At 16.6% G+C, this 21282-nt stretch overlaps 2 protein-coding genes across 2 annotated transcripts; both read left to right on the forward strand.

Annotated features, from left to right (window-relative positions):
- Positions 1–5776: 5776 nt before the first annotated feature.
- On the forward strand, positions 5777–7557 carry SRAE_X000162700 (G protein-coupled receptor, rhodopsin-like family and GPCR, rhodopsin-like, 7TM domain-containing protein; the record flags this gene model as incomplete). Its single annotated transcript, XM_024651096.1, has 7 exons — positions 5777–5841; positions 5896–6185; positions 6247–6575; positions 6627–6806; positions 6877–7147; positions 7365–7459; positions 7513–7557. The coding sequence occupies 7 exons, from the start codon at positions 5777–5779 to the stop codon at positions 7555–7557; spliced, it is 1275 nt and encodes a 424-aa protein (XP_024499094.1).
- Positions 7558–16244: 8687 nt separating this feature from the next.
- Positions 16245–16964, forward strand: SRAE_X000162800 (Hypothetical protein; the record flags this gene model as incomplete). The annotated part of the gene is made up of 2 exons (XM_024651107.1): positions 16245–16910; positions 16962–16964. The coding sequence occupies 2 exons, from the start codon at positions 16245–16247 to the stop codon at positions 16962–16964; spliced, it is 669 nt and encodes a 222-aa protein (XP_024499095.1).
- Positions 16965–21282: the final 4318 nt, after the last annotated feature.

The following is a 21282-nucleotide window of genomic DNA, read 5'->3' on the forward strand; positions in this document are numbered from 1 at the left end:
TATTTCAAAAAATTTTTAACTTCTTGAACATTAATATGCATATATATAACATATAAGCATATGATTTAGTAAATTTTTTTTATTTTTCGTTAAGTAAAAATTTTTTTTTTCATATATATATAAATTAGAAGAAAAATTTATAACACCTAAAATCACCAAACATTAATTTTATTGATAAATGTCATTTTACAAAACATAATTGTAAGAAAAATTATATTATTTTAAATTAAAAAACTTTAAAAAAAAATATAAAACAATTTATTTTTTCTTAAATATTTATTTTTATTAATAAAATATTTACTAAATTACTTATATAATAGTTTAAAATTTTACTACTGTATCCTGTTTAGTACAATAAAACTGTCATAAACAATTTTTTATACTAGAAAAGAAAAATTATCAATTATTTACGTGTTAGAAATTTTTATATTATGAGTATTTTATTTAAATATAGTACTACTTTATTAGCCTAATAATAATTATGATATCAAAAATTAAGTTCTTATTAATTTTTAAAACTTTTTATTTAATTCTGGTATTTGATGTACTTCTTTAAACATTTATAGTATAAATTTTTTAATGTTAAGAATCTTCCTTTTTTAATAAAATAATACTCTTTTTAATTTCTAAAGATATTATTAAAGATATATTTATCTTCTAAAAACGGTAATGAGTATATTAACTTTTTTTTAAAGTAACCTATGATAAAAATTATTTATCATGACTTAACTTAAGGAAAAAGGATTTTAAAAAATAGCTTTTTCGTAAAAACACTTCTTTTAAAAGCTCTTTTTAATTTACTATTTAATATATTGTTATCTCTATAATAGGATAATTTGAATAAAAATTTATTTTGTTATAGTTGTACTAAAACTATTAATAATAATATATCTTTATTATTATAATGATAAAATAATTCTCAAAAGAAATAAATGTTCTTTTAAAAAAAAATTGAAATCATTATTTTTGTAAATGAAATTATTATTAATACTTATTGATACATTTTATAAATGTTTTTTTTTTTCATAAAACTTTGTTATTTCTTTTATATAATAAATATTCTATTATAAATATTAATTTTTTAAATAATTAAAAATTTAATAGTTGTATGTATTTTTTTGTCGTATACATAAATACTTAAATATATTTAAAACAAAAAAAAATATTTTAGAATATTTTAAAATTCTAATCTTTTATATAATTTTTGAACTCTAAATTTTATTTAAACCATTTTATATTTTATTTTACAAAAATACAAACTTTATTATTAAAAAAAATTTAATTAATAAAGTTAGGCAATAATTTTTAAAAAAATTAGATTTTATATATAGTCGTTATTTAATATTATTTAAATATTTGCAAATATCTTTGCAAAAACTAACCTATATAATAGTTATTGCTTTGAAATTATCTTAGTTTCGTCTTATTTAAATTAATTCTTAATATATTTAAGCCATATTAAATATAAAAAAAATTTTTAATTACTATTTTTCTGAGATGTATTATCATGTTACAGTTAACCTATTCTTAGTTACTTTTACAATAATAATCTTTTTTTTTTTTAACATAATTATTTTTATCCCAAAAAAAATTTGCATTATATTATTACTACTTTTTAAATTTTTTACATATTATATTTTATTTTTATAAAAAAAAAATGTCATTAATTATATTTAATTAAGGTGAAATATATAACATTTATTTCTTAAAATTTGTAAAAATACTTTTAGTTTTATTTTTTTTTCTTATAATATGTAAAAGAATTTGTTTATATTTTATTTTAATATTCGTTAAATATACCACATTTTTGTCTATTTTTTTAAACAAAAAAAAACTAATATTTTATCATGTTAGTGGAATAAAAAGTACGGATAAAAATTGTTTTTAAATAACGAAGGTGTTTTTTTTATATATCATAATAAATAACTATTACCTTATATTGAATAAATATAACTTTTTTTATTAGTCAAAAATATTATTTTTAATATGGCTTTACAAAAATAAATACATGCTTTTAATATAATAATATTGATAAAAAAAATATAAAATAAAATTTAAGAGCTTATATGTTTCAAAAAGTTGGAGGAAGTAAAATTATTAATAATTTTAATAAATAATGCAAGTCAGAATATTTTTAAGAGATTATTAATAATTTAGTTATATCATATTTTCTTAAGAGATATTTATAAATAGGAATATTAAATATTTTATAATTTTTGCCATATATAGCTTTATAAATTAATTTAATGTTATTATTAATAACATAAAAAATGTACCAAAATGACAAAAATTAAGGTTAATATTAAATGTTTGTTTTTTTTTTATAAAAACGGACAAGTTTTACAACAAGTTTATTATTATAAATAGTCATTCATGGTGAATATTAAAAAGTATTTAATTCGCATGATTATATTTAAAAATATGTATATATTAAATTAAATAGTTGTAACATTTAAAAATTTTAGATCATATATTTATTATACTCTACTACACCCGTCATGTCTTTTCTCTATATTTTCAATGTAACTTACAAAAATAATTTTAAAAAAAAAACACTATTAATTTATGGTGATTTCTTTTAACTATTTTAAAAATTATTTTAATTTGTAAATTATTTATTTTGAAAATTTTCATAAAATTTATATGACTTACAATTGTTTTTGTAATTAGTTGTTTTCTCTTGTGAATAGTGAAGTGTCAAAAAAAATCTAGAAAAAATATTTTTAATTTAAAAAAAATATATATATATATCAATCTTAATGTTAATTATGTTATTGTTAGTTATGTTATTCTTTTGAATGTAAAAATAGCATTATCAACCCTTATTAATTTTCATTAGAGCAAAGAAAATATAATATATTTTCAAACTTATAGCATAATAGTTTTTATTATTGATAATGGTTCTGTTTCCTATTAATTTTTATTATAATCAAATTTTAATTACAAATGATAGATAATAATAATCTTCACTTTTTATTAGAATTTTTTTTATATAATAATCTTTTATTTAGATAACTTATTTCTACTTAATCAACATATTAATTTTAATATTAATATATGTTTAATATTATAAATAATCATTTATAAAAATTAAAATAATAAATTATTTATTTATAAATAAAAAAAAAAAAGAAAATTTTTATTATTTAATAGAACAAAATATCTTTTTAAACTTCCAACATCTTATATATAATTAATGGCTTAGAATAAAGTTTTTTATCGTTAAATAAAACCACTGTTGAAATTTTTTTTTAGATTCATTAATTCTGTACTATATATATACGATTATATTTTTATAACTTTTCTCTTTTAAATACTCTAAAAAAAGTTCACATAATATTTAATGCTTTTAAAAAAATTAATGGTGGAAATTTAAAAATAAAGTTATGATGAAATTTTATTATTCATTTATTTTTTTATCATTATTTGTTATTAAATCGTTTGTCAAAGTGCTATATTATTATTGGTTCTTAAAATTTTTCATAATTTTGTTTATATTAATTTATGAGAAAAATAGTTTGTTTTGGAAATAAGAATATAATAAATATTGAAAATTATAATTTTTAAAAAATATTTGTTTATATTATTTATTAGTGGTATATATATATATTATAACATTAATACAAAATCTTCTTATAAAAAAGTAATTTAAAAAATAAAAAAAAATTTTTTAATTGTTATAGGAAAATTAATATTAACAAATGTATAAAATTATTATTTAATAGTTTATATCTATTCTTTAATCAAATAAATTTCTAAATATTTGATTACATATTTTTATCAATATTACTTTTGTAATGTTGAATATATAATTTTTAAAACAATTGAAAAATGAACAAGAATCATTTGAGAAGTTTGTAGCTTTGACAGTGAAAAATTATATATTTTTGTCCTAATGTTATTTTTATTTTTTTCAGTATATTTTTTTTCAACTTCAATGCTTTCATTTTATCAATTCATCATTGTTTTACTTGAAGTTACTTTTTGAATGATCTACACTCTATTTATTATCTCTTTTACAGTTTTTTTTTGATAAAATTTTTTTTTACCTAAAAATTATTTTAACTTGGATAATTCTTATAAATTTCTTTTATATCATTTAAACTTTTGGTTGTTAATAATCTTTTGTTTTACAAAACATTTAGTTAAAACATTTTGTTTAATTTTTTCAATTGTAGAAAAAGTATCAAAATTGAATGATTTTAAATATTAATATTTGATAAATAAAAATAAAATATCATTTTTACATTTCATAGTTTATGGTAAAAAAAAGAATTGCTTTAAGATAATATTAATATCATTTATATATTTTTTATCAATAATACCCTAAGCTAAGAACTTTTAAAATGACTCTTGTATTTAACATATATTTGTTTGTTTGATAATATACTAAAAAAATTAATAATTATATATTTTGTTTGAAGTAACTAAAAAAAAAAAGATAAATTAAATAAAATTTTTTATTTAATCTATTATATTTAACATATTTAATTACCGAATGTTTGTCGTTTAAGGTTAATGTTTATACATAAATAGTTTTTTATAACACAACAAAGATGAAGGTTTTCTTCCTTTAATTATATGAAGTACATTAAGAATTGCTTTACGTTTCCTTTACTCATTGAATAAAATTAAATTCAGTATAAAAATGTGTTTTTAAAAATAAAAAATTAGTTATTTAAAATAATATATTGATGGATTATAATTTCAAAAAAAAAAAAAAAACAATTAAATGATAGAAAATCAATTAGTCTTAAATAAAATATAATAGGAAGTACTTTATAAAATCATATCATATATTTTACTTTAATTTATGTCCCTATTATTTTTTATATTAGTAGACGTTCAACAAGATAACAGAAATTTTCCAATATCATTAAAAGAATGTTTATGATCATTCTACATATAATATATGAACCATTATTTTATAAATATTATTTATGCAACATTATCCACAAAGATCTTTTAATTAAACATGCATTTAAAAAAATAAAATATTTTTATTATAGATAAAAGTAAAGGGACTAAATATTATAAATTAACTTTATCATTGTAATATATGTAAAATTTTTTAATTTATTAATATACATATTTTAATCTTAATGTATCTTTTCGATTGATATATTTTATTTAATATCTCATTATTTCAATGATAAATAAAAAAAAAAGTAAGATATATATATTGCTTTATTTTTTTAATTTATTGTTTTTTTTTTTCTACTAAACAAAAGTATATTATTTTCCTTATTTTAAAAAATTTTTTTGATCAATTTAGAAAAATGTCTATTTTTAGTATATTCATAATTTATGATATAGATAATAATTTATGAATATAATTTCTATCATTATTATGCTTTAAAGAATTATTTAAAAACTTAACACTATATATGAATGACTTTATCTTTCTTATTATATCAAAAATGGCTCATGTTTATTTAAACAATTTTTCTAATTTTATAATATTTCTTTTAAAATTATTTTATAAATGATATATATACATAATAAATATATCTATATGTGTACCTTATTTAATTTTACTATCCTTTAATTACAAAGAATATTTTATCATATTATACATAGAAAAAAAAATATTTGTTCCATCTATATAACTGTTTTGTTTGCTTTTTCATTTATCAAATTTTAATCTTTAACTATTTTTAATTTAACTGTTTGTTAACAAAAAATCTTATTCAATTTTTTTTTTTAAATTTAATATATCAAAATGAATATTTATTTTAGTTAAGCAAACAGTAATTATACATTTTTAATTTGAAGAATGACCAAAATTTTTCCTTCAATTGGTGAAGAAGATTATGGACACTTTAAAATGCTTGATAATAAGTAAGTTTAAATTATATTTAATTTAATTTACATTCAATTTTTTTTTTATTATAGAGAGTTAGAAAAGGCTCTAGGTATTATGAATAATTTTTTAGATAACAATGATATCAATACATCGCAAAATTCTGGTTTTACAATTTTTACAACATTGTTATATGCTATATTAGCACTTTTAGGATTTATTGGAAATCTAATTTTTTGCTTAGTTATATGGAAAAGTGAAAAATTACATACAGTAACACATATGTTAATGACAAATTTAGCTGTTTGTAATTTATTATTTGTCCTTTTTCATCCACCATTCTTTGTTACAACATATATTTTGCAAAAAAATTGGATTTTTGGTAAATTTTCTATTTATAATTAAAATTATTATACAAAAAAATTTACATAATTATTTTTAAGGTAATTTATTATGTAAAGCATCAAATTCAATTGTTTATATAACAGCAACTGGATCATTTTATTTTATGTCATTAGTAGCTATTGATAGATGGTTGGCTATCTTTTGTCGTCGAGCACGTCTTGATCGACGTAGATGTTTTTTATTAACAATTATTGTATGGCTTATAGCAATTGGTGTTTCATTTCCATATTTATATTATAGTGCTCCAGTTAAAGTTGGAGATGTTGGATTTCTTGATATATTACCTAAAACTTATGAACAGGATATTGGTTCTGTTAAAATACAATGTGCTATAGATTGTCAAGATTGTCATAGAACACTTCAATTGGTAATTAATATCATATAATACATATATATATATATATCTTTTTTTTTTAAGGTAACAATTGTTGCACAATATTGTATACCATTAGCTATTATGATACCATCATATAGTCATTTGGCTATTTATTTATGGAAACGCCCAACAATTGGTATTCAAACAAAAGAAAGGTGTAAAAAAGCACAAATAAGAAGAAGAAGACTATTAATAACACTTCTTGCAATTGTTGGATCATTGGTTTGTTTTATTTCTCATTTATTATTTTTTTTATATTTATTTTTATAATATATAAATATTATTTTTATAGATAATATGCTGGTCACCATTATTTTCTGTTGGTGTATTACATTCATACAATATAATTAAAAATGATTCTTTATCATTATATATTTATACATCTATGGTTGCATTATTTGGTGTTTTTTTAACACCCTGTTTTTATCTGTTAAATGATGGATTTAGACAACAAACATTACTTTTTCTTCCATGTTTATTTCCTCGCAATAAGGAATCTAAAAAACAATGTAGTGCTACCCCATGCGAACATTCACATTTAGAAAAGCATCCTAAATTAAAAGGTAATTGTACAAGTTATTAAAAAAAAAAACCAATAAAAAAGTAGAATAATAATTGAAATAAAAAAATTCAATTTTACTTATTTACCAAGATATATTTTAAAAAAAAAATTTCAATAACATTATTTAATTTTATTTCTTTAATACATTTTGTACTTTTTTTTTAACTATAATAGAATTAACTTAAATGTCTAAATAAAATAAAATATTTTATTTTCAGATTCTTTTAATGATGATGATACTACAAGACCAGCAATTACTCCATTATTACGGAATTATTCTCATTCAAGCAGATTAAATGTTTGTGATACATATGTAGGTATTATATTAAAAATTATAAATAACAAAAAAGAATTAATATATTATAGAATTCATTTAAAAATTCAAATGACGATAAATTAAGTGTGGTGTAGGAAGAAATAATAAGTAGGAAAATGATAAGTTTAATTACTGTTGGAAAAATATATAATATTTATATATAAATTATAAAAAAAAATGCAGTTATCGGAATAAAACAATAAACACTATGATATTTTTTTATATGCTAGATAACTACGCAAATTAATTTGACTAAGGAGAAGGAGCTTCTACTTCACAAAAGATCTCATTAATTTTATTTCATAATTTACTGATTATTATTATTTTTATATCATAAATCATTTTTTTATGTCTATTAAAATGGGTTTTGTGGAAAGAAAAAATAAATAAGATAATTTAAAATTTTGTATAAATATATGAACAATAATATTGTTATAAGATATAGAAAAAATAAACTTTTTCTTTTATTCATTAACATTTGTTTTCTCATGAAATTTTTTTTTCTTTTTTTAATTATTAATAAATGATATATTTAATTTTTTACTTTTTGTCATAAGATTAATGAAAGAGAATATTTCTTGTTATTAATAATTATCAAAAATTAGATACTTTGATTAAAGCATTAAAATTTTCAAAATAATTTAAAATCTTAAATTTAAAAATTGATCATTTTATTTTATATAGTTTAATGTTTTTTTAAATCTAGAAATTTTTTATTCATTTGGTTTATGTTTACAATATGAAAAAAAAAACTTTACTTACAACTTTATATTATTTTACTCTTGTTTAAAAATTATTAAATTATGTCATTTTAATATTTCTAATAAATGTTTATTATATGTCAAATTTCATATTAAAAGTGTTTATTAATAATTTACATAGTATTAAAAAAATTTATTTTTTTGTTATATTTAAATATCATATATTAAATGATAAAAAAAGAACTTAATTATATGCTTTTTCAAAAATATGGGAATAAAAAAGTTTACCAGTATAAGTATAAAAAAAAATAAAGCATCATATTCTTTAGAAAATAAAAAGATAAAAGAAAAAAAAATTTTAAATGTAACATTTCTCTTTTGTTAGATTGATTTTTACATCATTCTCAATATACATTTATTATACTTTAAATGCTATTTTTTAATACGTTCTACTCAATTATATTATAAACTATAAAATTTATTATAACCTAAAATTTAAAATAGTGTTACTAAAGTTTATTTTAAAATAAATTTTGTTTTTGATTTTGTCTTAAGAAATAATTTATTTTTTTTTTACATTTTATTAAAGCTATTCTTCCAATATAATAATTTTCTTTTGTTTTTCCTATAAATCATGTATTTTTAAATTTATTATTTTGATTAAGATTTTAACAATTTTTGTTTTCTTTAGTAATGAACCTTATTGTTAATTTAATTTTTATTCTTTTTTTTAAAATTATATAATTCTTAGATTATATTATAGAAATAAAAATATTCTATAATGCAAATTTTTTTTGTCTTATTACTTTTAATAATTTTTTTTTCTTTTCTTTTTAAAATATACTTTATTTTTTCATTAACATTATTATGAATAAAAAAGTTTTTTTTTTAAAATATTGAATTTGTAAAAATAGATATCTTTATATCATTTTATTTGGTTAAAAAAATTTAGATTATCAAAGAAGATAAAAATAAGAAGATATAAATTCTCACGGAATATTCATATTGTTTTATTATTTTAAAATTGTATCATGATATGGTTTAGTTGTTCAATATAAAGATGTATATTTATTTTTCTTGGACCCTTTGATAGAAAATAAATTTACACTTCATACATACTTTATTAAAACTATCTTGGGTCACTAATATCCTATATCTTCATAATATGTTTGAGTAGACTACTTAGTTTTAACAATATAATTATGTACCATTATTTAAGGAAATGGTTTTAAAATATAGATATATTCTATTATTTTCTATTAACTATTTACTATTTTGTATGATCTAAATGATACGGATGTAATAAAGAAGCGCAAATTGAATTATTTTTAAAGTTTTTCTTTATTCACAAAATATGAAGAATTTGAGGTGCTTCTGTTAAGTTTTAAGTATTATACTCAGTTCAAAATTGTTTATTTTTATATATACTCCGCCCTTTCTTTTAATTTACTCATACAATTGCCGTTATTTTTATCTATATTTTAAAAATAAAACATTTGTGCAATTTTTTTTTATCTATTAAAACTTTTTATATACTCATTAAAGTCATCTAAAAAACTTTATATTTTTAAATTATTAAAACAATGTGAGTGATAAATTATTTTATTTTAAATATTCTAAAAAGAATCATTAAATAATATAAAGAAAAATATTTTTTCTTTTAATGATCTTAATTTATAAAAAAAAAATATTAATGTAATTGTAAATACACTATGTTGTATTAAATGATATTCACTGTCTAGATCTTATAATTTTTAAACTATAATAAATTTTATCATTAATTATATTTTTAATGAGGATCATAATTTATTTAACTTTATTTGTTAATAAAAATATATTTTAAGTATATCTTAAAATAAAATATTTAAAGTTAGAAAATTTATTTTATTAATATATTTTTATACATATATATTTACTTGATTTTTGTTTTAATTTCTATTGTTACTAAATAATTTTAACTTTATTCTATAATTTTTCCTTATTTTTATCACTTTAAGATATTGAAACATGATCTCTTATTCTTACCACTTATCTTAAAAATTGTTTCTTAATAGTGTAAATATATATATTTATACCTTTATATTATAATTGTATGTATTATATTCTTCATTTATAATATATACATAATTTTATCAATTATTTTTTTTTAACAATTATATTTTAAATAAAATATTTTAATTGCATCATTTAATGTTAATTATAATTATTAAAGTTAAATGCTAAAAGCTGCATGCCATAAATGGTAAATACAAAAGAATATTTATTGACATGAGTACACTTATTATGTCTCTCTTTACAAACATTATGCAAAGTACATTAAAATATTTCTAACTATTATAAATAATTAACATTTTTAATTTATTAAAAATGTAATTTATATAATAATATTATATAAAACTTTTTAAAATCAAAAAAAAAAGAAGATTAATAATGATAAAAAGAAAATTGATAAAATAAAAACTTAGTTTTTTTTTTCTCAGGAAATTTTATAACTATTAAAGAATAATAAAATTTTAAACATTTTCTTATAGTTAAAAACGAATGTTTTTATTATTAGATTCCACAAAAAAAAAGACAAATTTTATAGTTTATTTTAACTATCTTTTTATTATACTTTTTTTTTATTAAAACATTTTATAGTTAAAAAATGTTTCTACAAAAAATATAATAATAATTGTAAAAGAAGAATAGATGATTGGTAAATTTGACTTATCCTTAGTAAATTAACTTTTTAGCATATCTCTTTTAAATGTTTCAAAGTAAGTGTAAAAAGTTTTTAAATTCAATCATGCTTGGAAGTTTATGGTTATAAATTACTACATTATAAAATGTACTTTTATTTTATTCCTTACGGCAGTTAAATATGTTTTGATACATTAAAATTTTAGTATCTGGTATTTCTAGGTTTGCGCATCTTATCATGGAAGTCAAAAAAAATTTTTAAAATAGTAAAGAAAAGTAATCCTTAAAATATTGTATATCTTGGATGTTTCAAAATTTTTATATACTAACACCCTTTATATAAAAGATTACTTGTTACATTTTTTTTTTCTTGTTCATACATTTAATAGTTAATCTATTAATTATACCTTATAATTTTTTTTTAAAACATTTTATATGTTAAAATAAAAGAGAAGTTATATAATAATGAAAAGATACATTATTATTATTATTATAACATATATATATTATTATATCACTTGCTTAACAATTTTTAACATATTATTATTATTTTAAACCAACTTAAAATGATTTGCGGTTTGATAAATATTAGATTTATGATTATAAAAATAATATATATCATTCTACTTTACTATTATGTTACAACAAAAATAATGTTAAATAATTTGAATTTTAACATACATATATTAAAATATAAAATAGGTGTTTTAAGAAAAAATAACTAATAATATTAGCATTTTTTTAAATTAATCTTATTTTAATCAAATTGAATATCTTTTTTATCTATAAATAAGATAAAATTTCATTTTAAATTAAAAATACACTAAATAATTAATTTTTTTTTTTATCAATTTTTGCCACTTCCAGAAATAAAATCTAATTTCTTTTATTTAATGAAACTCATTTATTAAAGGAAAATACAATTAATAGATAAGATGCATCAAATTTATACCAAAATAATTTCTTCCGTCAAGGTTCATTTCACTTTTAAATCTTATTTTCTTATCTTATCATATTACAATTCGCTTTATAAAATTACAAAATTGTAGTTTTAATTACTATTATAATTTGACGAAATCTTTTTAATCATTCTGTAACAGTATTTTCTTAAATGGATGTACATTAAAACGTCTATTACTCTACCCATTTTAACATTTGATTTTTCAATTCTCTATCATCTCTTTAAGATTCTTATCTCATCAACATATATTTTTATTTTTATGTATCTCTAATACTATAAAATTATTTTTAATATTTACTTTATGTACTGTTAATTTCATTACAGAAATTAATTCATATTCCTTATCATAATTAATAATTTTTGACAAATCTTTCATCTATATTACAACAACTTTACCATTCATTTAATTTTTAACTTTTGTTACTAATGACCATCTGTTGTGAAGGCTATTTATCTTTTAAATATATTAATAACATGATCAACATGACATCATAATGATTGTTAAAAGTAATTTTCTTTAACTAACATTATAAAGACGGTTATTATTTAAAACTTTAAATTTATAAAATTACATATTTATTTTTATTTTTTTTTTTAATTAACATTTATTCTTTTATAGATTATTTTCATATATTAAGGAAAAGCAAACTATTAGAATAAAAAAAATAACACTAACTTTGTTTTTATAAAGTTTTTATTTTTTTCTAAAATTTTCAATATTTATTTCTCTTCAAAGTAAGTTTTAAAAAAAAAAATTTTTTTTATGATCATCTCACACACATATTTATTGATTAAAAACTAAAAATTAAAATTTTATATTTATAAATATTATATTTATTTATAAACTATACAAAATATTAATATTTTTATAAATATTATCTTGTAACAAGAAAAAAAAAGTTTTTACTTTATTATAATCAATGTATTCATTGTTAAAAACTTTAAATATTTAAAATTTATTTATGAATGAGAAAGAAAAAAAATTAAATAACCGTAAAATTGGGAGAACTTTTATTTGTAATTGTTTATATGTTTATCTTTTAAATACTAAAACAAAAAAGAATTTTTTTTTATTATTTTAACATTATTATAATGTAACAAATATTTGGTTGCACTAAATTAAATAATTATTTTCAATAGTTCATAAAATGTCAATTTTTGTTGGTTTAAATGATAAATAATGATTAGTTTAAAGATATAAGTAGTATCAAATTTAAAAATATATTTTTATGTCAAGTATCTTGAAAAATGATTAACCAAATAAATTTTATTATTCTCTTTTTTTTATATTACCTGGTAAATTAAGACATCTTACTTGATTGATAAAATGACATTTTTATTTAGTAGTAATAAAGTGTAAAATCTTTTTGTTGATCAGTATTGAAATAATTACATATGTAAATATAATTTTATTAATTATTTTATTTGATTATATATATAAAATTGAAAATTGATATTGATATATTAAAAAAAATATATATTAAATTAGTGTTTTAAAAGTAAGTAAAAAAATATTTATGAAATTATCATATTTTTTTTTTGCCTAATAAGATGTTCATATTTAAAAATAATCTTATAGTTAAAAAAGTTTCTCTAAAACATAAATCTTATTTTTAGAATGTAATTCTTCTTTCTAACTCTTTCTTCATTTTTATAAACATTTCATTAATCAAGTCTTTTTCCATCATAAATTAGAATCTTCTTTTTCTTTAAATTAAGCTTAACTTTCTTTAAATTTTAATATCCTCAATTTTGTCTTATCTTCCTTTTAAGACCACTTAATTTACCATTATTTGTAACCAAATTTTATTTATTAACAAATTTTACTAGTTACTTTTTAAGTCGTTTCAATATAAATAGATATACATACAACTGGTAATAAAATGAAAAAATGTTAAAATTGGTCTAGATTGAGTTATTTTAAATAGGACTTCATATAATATAGTCTCTTAATTTAAATTATGACGGTTTTAAGTATTTGTCATAATATTTTTATCTTACATATTTAATAAATTTTCCACTATCTTAAGTCTATAATTATAATTAATAACTATTTATCTATTAATAAAATATTTTTACTTATCATGAAAGTGCCATAACTTATAAATTTAAAGTAACAGTATTTGTATTAAAATAATAATTTTATAATATTTTGTTCATACAATATCTATTTTTATTTTTTTTTCTTAAATATTATTTACAGTTTTATCAAGTTAAATTTTTAAAAAAGATAAATAGTTTTTAATATAATTTTAAAATGATATAGATGTAATGGGATATCTTTTAAATGTTTTGAAGATAACATTAAAATTTTGTTGATTATTACATTTTCTGTTATATGAGTCATAAATATGCCAAAATTATACTTAGGTCAAAAAGTTACTCATATTAACAAAAGACTCATTAAATATATTTTATCATAACAAAAATCTAGTATTTTAAACTTAAATATATATTTTCTTAAAGTATATTTTATGAAAAGTATAGATGCCATAAAATAGTATCATTTAACTAAAAATACAGCTTATATTATAACATAACCATATCTTTTTATCCTTTTTGTATACATTTTCACCTTTTTCATATATAAAAGAGAAAAATAATTTATTTTAATACTTTTATATATATACATATATTATTTTTTCTTTTTTTTTAAAAATTCATACATTGAACTTAGTATAATATTTTTATTAACCATTTTTCTTATTTATTTAATTTATTTTGAGATGATAATAAAATTTTATAAAATAACATAGTAAAAGCTGCTTACCACTAGTACATTTTATCATCTTCCTTTATGAAAAATGTCTTTTTTTTTTAAATTTATATCAGCACGTTAGTATTTAATTTAAAAATTATCATTAAGAAGTGAATGTCTCTTCTAAGTAAGTAGTCGTTATTTAATTTATGGCAATAATTTTATATAAATTTACAAAATTTTAAACTATTTCGTTATTGGTACCTTTTAAAAGAAAATCAACATTAATTTCCTTTGTTATGTGGTGGAGTTTATAAAGTTTCTAAACATCCGGTTACAAATTTTATATATTTCTTTTTATATTTTTATATAAGTTAATATTGAGGGATTTAATCGTTAATGTTAAATCATTTTAGGTTAATTTAATTTATTAATTTATCATTTTAATTTATAATTTAACAATCAAAGTAAATCTAAGTACATTAATAGTTCAAATATATAACAATTGTACTTTTCAAACAATATAAATGTCATGTTTTGAATGTCAGTTAATATATTTTCCTTTAATAACTTTTGCTTATTGCTAGGAAATAGCTTCTTTTATTATGAAAGCTTTTCTACAAACTTTATATTAATGTGATCTTTTTTTTTATAAATTTTAAAACAAGGTTCATCATTAAATGTCAATTTTTAAATAATATATGAATAAAAGAGAATATAAGTCAAATGTTTGTGAGAATTTTATTGTTTTCTCAATATTTTTATCTATATATATTTTTTTTAAATAAACCATAAAATCTTAATATTTTTTATAACTTATTTTTTAATCAATTTTAATATCAAGATAAATAAATACTATTTTAGTATAAAAATTTTAATGTTCTTTAGATCAAATATCATTTATAAAAAGATTTATTTATTCTTCATATCTAGTAACTTATCATTTTATCTTTAAGATATATATATATATTTTAACAATTACAAACTACCATATAAAAACCATTTGTAGTATCATAATTCTGAACACATTTACCCATGAGAATAGTAATATTTTAAACTATATTTTATAAAAATAGTTGTGTTCACTTTCTTTTTTTTATAACTTTATCATGTTCTATTTTTCAATATATATATTTTTTTTAAAATTATTTGAAAAAGTATATTCATTGACGAAAGATTTTTCATTGGTTATAAGAAATACACCAATATCTTTTAAGTTTATAAATATATGAGAATTTATAAAAATAAGCTTCCCATTAACTAAAAAATTGATGTGTTGATATGAAAAATGTTAACTTATATTTTGAAAATATTTTATGTATATTTCAACAATATACATTGATAATTAAAACTTAGATACTCACTTGTCATTCTAATTTTGTATGTAAAACTAAACTTTTATTTCTTGATTAACTTTTTGACATTCACTAATAATACTCCCTATTTTTCTTTTTTCTAAAATTTTAAAATATATATATATATACATATATAGAAGGATTAATAAAAATTTATTATTATTATTATTATTTTTAACTTCATTTCATTATATTACACCATAAATTTAGTTATAAATATTTTCTTAGATAAAAACCAATTTTACAATTATTATTTTACTTACCATATAACATCTTAATATTTTTTTTTAAAAGGATAAAAAAAAAGAATTTTTTTTTCTTTTAGTATTTATATAGAAGATAAAAAAAAATATATATATTAATTCTAAAAAATTTTATTCACTACATGTCACTGTTTCAAAATAGTGGAAACGATAAAAAAAATTGTAAAAAGTCGTTAAGTAGTTTTACCACCTCCTGTGAACCATCCAAAAATACTGAATATTGTGAATCTTTTTATCCAAATCAAAGAAGAAGTGTAACATTTTCTCCTTGTCAACAAAAAGATTCTAATTCATCTACAAATATTAATTCAAATAATTTACAAATTGAAAATAATTTACCACAATCAGAAAATTGTAACTTAATTTGTAATCCTATCTCAACAAACAATCAGACGCAAAAAACTGGGAAAAGTACATTTTATAAAAACTTCAATCCATTTCATAAAACACCAATTTCTAAAAATTTATTTAACAACGATGATGAACGATTGCCTTTGAAAGCAACAGAAGTTATCAATCAACCATCAGCAATTGATCGTCATCAAGATTTGTCAACGACAACTAACAATAACAATATCTCAGAAATAAATAGTAAAAAATTGTCAAATCAAGAATCAAATAATTCTAAATTTACAAATTTTTTTTTAAATAGAAAACATTCACCTTTACGTCCATTAATTAAACCAATTGATAATATAGAAAAACTTGGTCCAAAACAACCATCATCTACTGCTTTATTACCAAAAGTTTTTGGAATTAGGCATTCTCTTGCAGGTGGTTCTATATATGTAAGTTATATAGTCAAAAAAAAAAAAATACTTTTTTTAATCTTGAAACAGTAAATCTATTATTTTATATAAAAAAATATTGTAAAAATTTTACATACTTTGATTATGCCTTTTTTTGTTACAAGATAATTTTTTAAAAATACTATTTTATTAATGCAAATTCAAATATATTATTCTAAATATATTACATTACTCTTTTTTTTGTATTATCATTTTTTTTAACTAATATTTTTTTTATAAAATAAAAGTTAAATAAATTATAATAAAAAAAATTAAAGCCACGAAAAGTATATATAAATATATTATTAAAAATAACATCCTTTTAATGTTTCTTGAAAGGTTTTTAAAAATAAAAAAAAAAAATTTTTTTCACACTTCTTTGATGACTAAATTGCACACTACAAAATAAACAATGATAAATATTTTATTAAGTAAAATATGAAATTACTTTTAGAACTTCTTATGTTACTGTTTTCCTATCATTTATTAATTTAGATGAAAAAGTATAATGAATAGATCACATTATCATTATGTCTATAGAATCTCTGATTTTCTCACATAATAAATTATGAGCTTGACCAAGTCAATTTAAACATTATGTAAAGTCTTAAAAATATAACCATTATTTTATTTTTCCTATACCAACTATTCTTTTGAATGTGGGTTAAAAGTGATTCCTCATCCAATAAAGAATCATACCCGGATTCAACGGAAAATAGTAATAATATTAAATTTATTTCACCACGTCGATTAGATTTAAAGGTAAGAATTTTAAAATATTAAAAAAAAAAAAATTTGTTTTTACTACATTTGTTTGTTTTCCCTTTCGATATAAAAATGTATATTTTAAAATTTTAGTTAAATATAAAATAACTTTATAAGTTATTTTTTTATTAGCATTTTTAAAAATATTAAATTTTTAAAATAAAAATTAAAAAAATATATATAAAATTAATAATGATTAAAAAAAATATTAATTGTGAGACAAACAAAATTTATTCAATAGGTAGACTAAGAAAATCTTTAATTATAAGTATGCCTATTATTAATATATATAAAAAATTGGTTTTTTTTTTTATAATAACAATTAAATAATGATAACTAATTTTATATAAATACATCAATTATAATGAAAAATTAATTTATCAATTATTTAAAAAATGGAAAATATTTTAAAAAAAAACTACTATAAAGAACATGATTCAATATTCATAAAGAAAAATTGTATAATATTTATAAAAATATGCGTATATATTTTTTTTAATTAATTCATCTTCATTCTTTTTATTATTGTTAACATCAATTATTTTGTCATTTTAACTTTTCTAAATTTTCTAATGACAATTTTACTTGAAAAATATTATTCATATAAATATACATTTATGTATATATATGGTTAAAATTTTTCTTTTGATTTATTAGTATTTAGCACTTATTATTGTCTTATAGATAAACATAATTATTATTAGTATAAAGATTTATTAAGTAATTTCTTAACAAAGACTCTTAAAAATGGACAAAATTTGTTTAAAACATTAATGCATTTTTAGAAAACATATCTTATCACTTTTTCACATAATAAATAAATTTCTCTAACCAATTTAATGTTTTCAAAATAAATTTTATAATCTGTAAAATATTTTTAGTACAAATTTGTTATATAACTATATAGTTAGTTAAAATTAGTCTATCAAAATATGTTTTACATAAATAATGTATACAAATTAATTACTAAAATAAATCTTAACTTTTTGATATATAATGTATTATATTATGATAAAAAGTCTATATAAATGTAGTTATTTATAGATAAAGTTTATCTTTAAAAAGAAAAATATTTTTTAAATTTATTTATTTTTATTTGATTTTATGTGACATTAAGAAAATGACCACCATTACAATTACTTAAAAATTTATTTAATTTCTATTCTTTTTACTAAATATATTTATATTTATATATATTTTTTCTTTTTAGTAATGTTCTTATTACTATAAAAGTTTTGTTTCTTTACCTAGTTTATATTTCAAAAGAAAATGCAGTTATCTTGTTAGCACATTCTTTAAATGTCAAGATATGTCCAAGGCTTTTGAAATCTTATTTAGTATGTCTATGACAATTTCCTGTAAATTTAAATTTGAACTTATTTTATGAATGTTAAATGGTAATATCCTATAATTATATTTATAAAATCTTTTCATATAACTTAAAAATGTCAATTGTTTAAAGCTACTTTTAAATTTTAATATTTTCATTCTTAAACTTTTTTTTTTAACTCTTTTCTAATAATTATGTTATTATATTTTTTAATATTTATCTACTTTTTAACATAAAATTTACATTAATATCACAAAGATTTAATACAACATTTTTTTTTATGTTTTGATAAGATGAAACCTAATATTTATGGTATATATTTTTGTTGACGTAAATACATATAATATATATATATATATATATTTTTTATTAATATATGACTATTTTTTTCCTTTCAATCATTCATATATGAAAAATAAATTTTTTTATTATTTCTTAATTTGTTTCAAAAAAAAAATTATAAAATTTGTAATTTATAGTAATTTATCATTATTCTTTTATATTATTACAATTGTCATTAAAAGTATTTATTTTATTAGTTAAGTTACTTTAGAAATAAAATTTATTTTGTAGTTTACGTTGCCATGCGAGTATAATAAAAGTAAAAAGTATATTTAAAGTCTGCATTATAATAATTATTAAAAATATTTAAGGTGTTATTGAGCTTTTTTTTTCTACTAAAGAAAGTAAAATACACAATAATTTGCTTTTAACACTTTTAGAAACTTTTTATTTCTTATAGTATATTTTATCCAAATTACCTTAGATTATAAAAATTATTCATGTGTCAAATAGTGATTTTAATAATTTCAAATATCATTAGTATAACACTTTTTTTTTAAAAAGATAAATTATTAAAAAAATTTTTTTATATCTCATTTTTTAAAAAAAATCTTTTCTTTAAAAATATATATATATATATATATATATATTTATTTATGTATTATATAAGTTGATTGTTAATTCTTTAATGGGGATATTTTTTTTCTTTTAAGGTGCAACATGTAGATAAATAATTTCAATAATATCATTCTCAAATGGCCTATTAAAAAAAGTTTTTTGTTTTGTTGTTGTTTTTATGGCAAAGTATATATTTAATGGTTCTTTTTATAAAAAAAAAATGATATTTTACCTATAAAATATTTTCATTTTTCTTATTTTACTATTTCTTTATAAAATATAGTAACTTTATCATTTTCCTAAGCTATATATATGTAGATATATGTAAGCTAGTATATTGGATAATTTGTCAAATTTTATTGTGTTTGTTTATACTATTACAAATCATTCTTTATAATTTGCCTATTAAAAAATCTAGCATTTTGCTTACTAGTAATTTAAAATGTTGTTGACTTGTTTTTATAATACATTTTTTTTAACTTAATTTTCTATCAATTCATATTTATATTTACTTAAACATAAATATGTGTTTATATTGTTATTTATATATTTTTTATAAGCATAAAAATATACTTATCAATATTAATATCATTTTTATTTAGAAGAAAAAATATTGTACAATATTAGTAGTAAAGAAAATTTATTTATAACAATAAATAATTGCTTTTAAAATGTTATTACTACATTCAAATAATTGACTTTTCTCTTTATTTTTACTTATTGTTAAATTATTTATGATTTTCTTATTAATTTAAATTCTCTAACAAAAAATTGCGCATTTATTTAGAAGAAAAAAAAAATTTTTTTTAAAGGTTTTATTTTGTTTCTTTCTCCTTATTTTTTTTTTTTATTTTTTAAAAATATTTTTATTGTTAAATATGTCAAATTTACAACACTACCAATAAATTATACATTTTTTACTCTTACTATTTTTAATATATTATTTACGATAATTTTTTTTTTATAACTTAATCATAAGATAAAAATATTATTTAATCATGCAGAATTAATATTTCTTTTTTTTTATATTAAAGTTTCTTTAAAAAACTTACTCATAAAAATAAGATTAAATGAAATTTATCTAATATCTTGGATATTTAAAAGGTAGTTATTTTTTTTATCAATTTACTGCCGTTGAATATCTATATTTTTTTTAAGTAAAAAATTTTACAAAATCAAAATAAATGTTCTTTTTTTTTTGTTCTCAGTAAAAGGCTGTTGTGTAGGAAGGAAGAACATTCTATTTCCTCATTTAACAAGAATGTTCAGAGCTCATAAAGTAAGTTAATGAGAAGTATTGTTAAATAGGTTTTAAATGATTTTTGGAAAAAAATAAAAAAAAAAAATAATTTTTTAACAAATACATTTAATTAAAAA

This window comes from Strongyloides ratti, scaffold srae_chrx_scaffold0000002 (genome assembly GCF_001040885.1).
Source record: "Strongyloides ratti genome assembly S_ratti_ED321, scaffold srae_chrx_scaffold0000002".
Taxonomy (NCBI): domain Eukaryota; kingdom Metazoa; phylum Nematoda; class Chromadorea; order Rhabditida; family Strongyloididae; genus Strongyloides; species Strongyloides ratti.